A 5,206-nucleotide genomic window follows, 5' to 3' on the forward strand; every position below is an offset into this window, starting at 1 on the left:
ATGAAGTTTGTAACTTCATTAAGCCAGAACAAAGAAATCACGAAATCTCTTGACTCTCTTAATTCCATAAGTACCAATCCAATACTTGGTTTGGCAGAAGATAATCCTCTTGACTCCGTAGTTGCAGTAAGAAAAGTTAACCCTTTCACAGAATTACTTGATACTCCAAGAGAGTAAGCGCGAGTAATGCCAGTCCAGACAAGCACATATAGTAATTATATTACTATAGGACTGAAGTTTCCCACTTACAAGAAGTATCATCTACATGCCTTTGTAGATACCGGTTCAGGGTACAGTCTTGCTAAAAGATATGCAATCCCTGAAGAATGTTGGGAAAAATCTTCAAGAACAGTTACTGGAGTGGCGATGGAAGAAAATCAAATAGTCATGGATACTATGGCTCAAAGGTTTCCTTAGGAGGAGGAAATTTTACTATCAAAATCCTTTGGCAATGTGAAGCCCAGACAGTTGATTTGTTGATAGGAAACGACTTTCTTCTTCAACAAACAGTAATTCAAACTCCAGAAAAGATCGAGTATGAGAAAAACAGAAAATTTTATTGGGAATCCCGATTAACAGACGTAGTACGCGTTACAAGTAAAGGATTTGTAGACCAATATCAGAAGTCGCTAGCGAAGCGTGGTGATTATAAACCAATTTTAAAGCCTGTTCTATTGCTACAAGAACAGCTTAAAGGGCATAGTGAAATATTGGTGAAAGAAGCAACAAGTTCAGAAGACTCTGATTCAAAGAAAAATTCTGAATATCAAAATTCTGACAATGAGAGTTCTGATGGAGAAGAAGAATACATCATAGAGCATAACTTAAAGGTATATGCTAACAAGATAGAGCAAAAGAAAATACCGACTCTCACAGAAATAGAAAATTTGATGAAACCTGTTATCAGTGAAGATCCTCAACTGTATTGGGAAAGAGACCCGATATATTGTCAGTTAAAAATGCATGATGCAAATGCTATTTGCCATGTTAAGGCCATCCCTCATTACAGAGAAGAAGATAGAAAAGAAATGGAGAATTAGATCCAAGAACTTCTAGAAAAGAAGTTAATCAGGCCTTCAAACTGTCCTCATCATGCCCCAGTTTTCCTAATGAGAAATCATGCAGAACAATTAAGAGGAAAAGCCAGAATGGTGATTGATTACAGGGATGTGAATAAAAAGACCGTTAAAGACAGTTATCAGATAGCTCAGGTGAGAGTTCTCATCAACAGGCTTAAAGGAGCAAAGTTCTTCTCCAAGTTTGATGCAAAATCAGGCTTTTGGCAGGTGAAAATACAACCTGAGTCCATTGCTTTGACAGCCTTTGGAACTCCTCAAGGGCATTATAAATGGTTAGTTATGCCATTTGGTCTTAAGCAAGCCTCGTCTATTTTCCAAAAGAAAATGGATAATATCTTCAAACCATATTCAGATTTTTGTATAGTTTATATAGACGACATTCTTGTCTTCTCTAGAACTATGAATGAACATCTAAAGCACCTGGAACAGGTGTGTAAACTTATTGTCCAAAAGGGAATCATCCTTGGACAAAAGAAGATTCACCTTATAAAAGGAGAAATTGATTTCCTTGGCATTTATGTCAAGGATGGAGAGATTCGTCTCCAAGAGCACATAGTTAAGAAAATCAGCCAATTTCCTGACAATATCCCTGATGCAAAATCTTTACAAAGATTTTTGGGAGTTGTTAATTTTGCGAGAGACTTTATTCCTCAAGTTAGTAGTCTCACTGCACTTCTCTCTCCAAAAACAAGCTCTAAAAAGAAATGGTCTTTCACAAAAGATGACAGTAATATTGTCAGAAAGATTAAAGAATTAACAAAAAACTTTCCTCCTTTACAGTTACCTGAAGAAGGAGATTTGATCATATTGCAAACTGATGCAAATGATTATTACTGGGCAGGAGTTGTTTTAGCTGTTGCTCCAGATACAAATCATGAAAAGATTTGTAAATTTCTATCAAGAAAGTTTAATGCAGCAGAGTTAAACTATTCCACTGGAGACAAGGAAGTCCTTGCCCTTGCCATAATTAAAAGCATTAAGGGTGCTGAGGCAATCTTAGAAAACAGATTTGTTGTAAGAATTGATAACAAAAGAGTTAAAAATTTTAAAAACTACAAATTAACTGATACTGCTGATAGGGGAAGAGTTCTGAGATGGCAAATATTTTTAACTCAATATGAATATGATGTTGAAATGGTTGCAGGTGACAAGAATTATTTGCCTGACGCTGTTACAAGAGAAATGAAGATGTTTGAAAGAGAAGGTCGTAATCCAAGAAACCGGAAACCGGTATCAGAGGAGAAGAAGATTTGGGAAAGATATAAGAACGGTGATAAAACCATAGGACCTCTCAATGACGGACCAGGTTATCAATATATTGTTTCTTATGGAGCTGCTGAGTCAAGCCAGCTTTCGGAAAGAATTAAGCCAAGACTAGATCAAGGATGGGATGAGTTGTCAGACCATTCTAGAAAAAATGCAGATTAGTCTGTTAATTCTGATGAAGAAAAGCTTGCACATGAGTACTTGCTGTGTCCAAAAGGAACAGCCTCAACTGATCGGTCTCAGGGTAAAAGACCGGCTAGCCCGTCTCAAACGGCAGACGGTAAAGGCATATCAAGTCCGTTTATGGCTGCTGCTTTTGTAATATCCCACATCGGCCAAACGGAGAGGGGTTATGTGCTGTATATGTACATGCCCACCTCCAATCTAACACGAGGCCTTTTGGTGACTCAGCGGCTTCGGAGGGGATGGGTACTCAGAGGTTAAGCATGTCGATGCTAGAGCAATCCCAGGATGGGTGACCTCCTGGGAAGCTGCTCCTGAGCTGCCGGAAACAAAACCGTGAGGGCCGGTGGGCCCAAAGCGGACAATTTCGTGTTACGGCGGAGCGGGTCCCGGGATGTGACAGCTTTGCCAAAAAGCAGAAATGCTTCTTTTAAGGCAACCAAGTCATCCTTAGTCACTGGGAAGAAGGTTATTTATGATTAGTCTTTGAAGATCTTTCAAAAACCAGTTTTCAGAATGGAAAGACTATTACCTTTTAAACAGAAGATTATTATTGATAATATTCTGTATGCATTTTATGAAGAGAATGAAGCTCACTTACTTCAGACACTTAAAGCTTTAACAGAAGAATTGTATGGATTCCATACAAAGGACAAAGGAGTTTCAGCAGAAAATCAAGCAAGAAGTTCTTAGGCTGTTTACCTTGAGAATCCTGAGAGTGCTAAAATTCCAATACTAGCATTAAAAGAATCTGAATGGTATAAGTTTCATAATCTCCTAGGAGAAGGTAAAGATGTTCTTCCAAGAACATTATCAGTAGTTCCTAGCCCATATTATGGGAGATACTTGGTTGATGTTCGAGCAGAGCATCCTCAAAAACACAAGTTGTGGCTCGTGGAAAATGGATTTGTCCATAACCTTTGGACAAAAATTAATGAAGATCTAAACGGATTTCCAGATATAATAGTTGAAGCTGTCAAGAACAGTAGACCTAATGGATGTATTTTGAGATTAAAATTCATCTCTACTCCTCCAGAATGGACGGTAGTAGATGGGCAGAATTACATCTCTCCTTATCATTTTGTCAGGTTAATCCAAAGTCCTGTTCAGAAACCAGCCGTTGCAGGTGGCAATGGTAAACAAAATCAAAGCATCCCATGGATGAAGGCTATGGCAATAGCCATTATCAAAGATGTGGTCTTAAGAGACTATGATTCAAGTCTTTTGGCAAGTGGAGAAAAAATAATGGTCACTTGCTATAATCATCCTCCACCAGAGAACTGTGACTTTTTCACAGCTCTTTTGAGGAAAGAAATTTATTGCACTCTGGCTACCACCACTTAGCTAGAAAAAGTTGAGAAGACTGAAAAATATAAGATTTCTTATCCTTTTGATTCAGATCTGGACGAGAGAGGAGATGACACTACACTTGATTGGGAAAATAGTGGGGTCTTAACTCTTCAGCAGGATATGAGGAAGATCCAGAAGAATATCACAACATAATAAATATGTTGAAAAAATAAACGGTTGCTGACGCATCAAGACAATCAACTTTTCTTTTCAAAAGAAGCTGAGTGGCTGCCGACGCATGAAGACAAACGACTTTACTTTTCCAAAAGTAAAGTTATCAGGATTAGATTCCTCTAGTCCTCCACTTTGTATAGGTGTGTTTTATTTCTTGTTTGAAGTCCGCTCCCTATAAAAGGGGCCTTAGGCGTCTTTGAGAAGGCATCGATCAGAAACTTGAGATAGAAGTTCAAAATTCTCTCAACCTTTCTCAAAAAGTAAGATAGCCAGAATACAGTCTTTTTAGTATAGTGTGAAGAATAGAGTGATTATTGTGTGGTGTGCTGTAATCATCTGGTGTGGAGTGCTTATTTACAAGTAAGTATTTATGCTATAATTATAAGTATGAGTAGCTAAATAGCATTTAGCTGTTTACATGAGAGCGAGGTTCTGGGTTTTGTTGTCACATCCCGACCCTTATATTTTTACCTTATTTACTAGCGTGATTATAATAAGAATTTTACCGTCCCAATCATTGAGTAAATAGTTTAATTGGTCCCTTGAGGGGTTTCGGGGACGATTATGTGCGGAGGATAATTCGTATGGGGAAAATACGACGACGGTAAAAATAGTAAATTTTAGCTAGTAAAAGGTAATTTTTATTCGGGTATTATTTTTCGGGGTGTTGAATTTAGGAATTTTGGGTTAAAAGGAGTGTTGGGTCGGCTGGGCCGAGCCCAACCCATTTCTTCTTTCTCTTCTCCCTCTCTCCCGATTCTCTCTCCTCCCACCCGATTTTCTCCTCTCTCCACCCGGGAATTTCACCACCGCCGTCCGCCGCCGTCCGGCCACCACCGACCGCCAGACTGGTCCCGTTCGGACCCTTGCTTCTTCCTCTCTCATCCTGGACCGGTGCACGCGCCCGGAACGCCGCCGTGAAGGAGCGGTCAACCCCGAAAGGTTCGACTGCCGGAAAGGGTCCTTCGCCGGAGCTCCGTCTTCCGGCCACCATAGGTCGTGATTTTTGGCTCAACTTGTAGCCTCATCTAGGTGAGTAATCCCTCAAAAGGTTTCGGCTAAATTCGATTTCGTTAGGGAGTTTGTTTAATTGAAAGTTTTAAGGATTTATGGTTGTTTGTGTTCGATCGACATGGTTAGGCTTAGAATTGGAG

At 39.4% G+C, this 5,206-nt stretch overlaps 1 protein-coding gene across 1 annotated transcript in view; it reads left to right on the top strand.

The window, feature by feature from the left end:
• The first annotated feature begins 1,148 nt into the window (after positions 1 to 1,148).
• The window catches only part of LOC101300976 (enzymatic polyprotein-like), a 46,555-nt gene continuing 42,497 nt past the window's right edge, over positions 1,149 to 5,206 (top strand). Inside the window, exons 1-2 of the mRNA XM_004309742.1 lie at positions 1,149 to 1,806; positions 2,224 to 2,476. Coding sequence (XP_004309790.1) covers positions 1,149 to 1,806; positions 2,224 to 2,476 — 911 coding nt within the window. The remainder of the gene's footprint in view (positions 1,807 to 2,223; positions 2,477 to 5,206) is intronic.

Source organism: Fragaria vesca, unplaced genomic scaffold (genome assembly GCF_000184155.1).
Source record: "Fragaria vesca subsp. vesca unplaced genomic scaffold, FraVesHawaii_1.0 scf0513064, whole genome shotgun sequence".
In the NCBI taxonomy this organism is placed as follows: domain Eukaryota; kingdom Viridiplantae; phylum Streptophyta; class Magnoliopsida; order Rosales; family Rosaceae; genus Fragaria; species Fragaria vesca.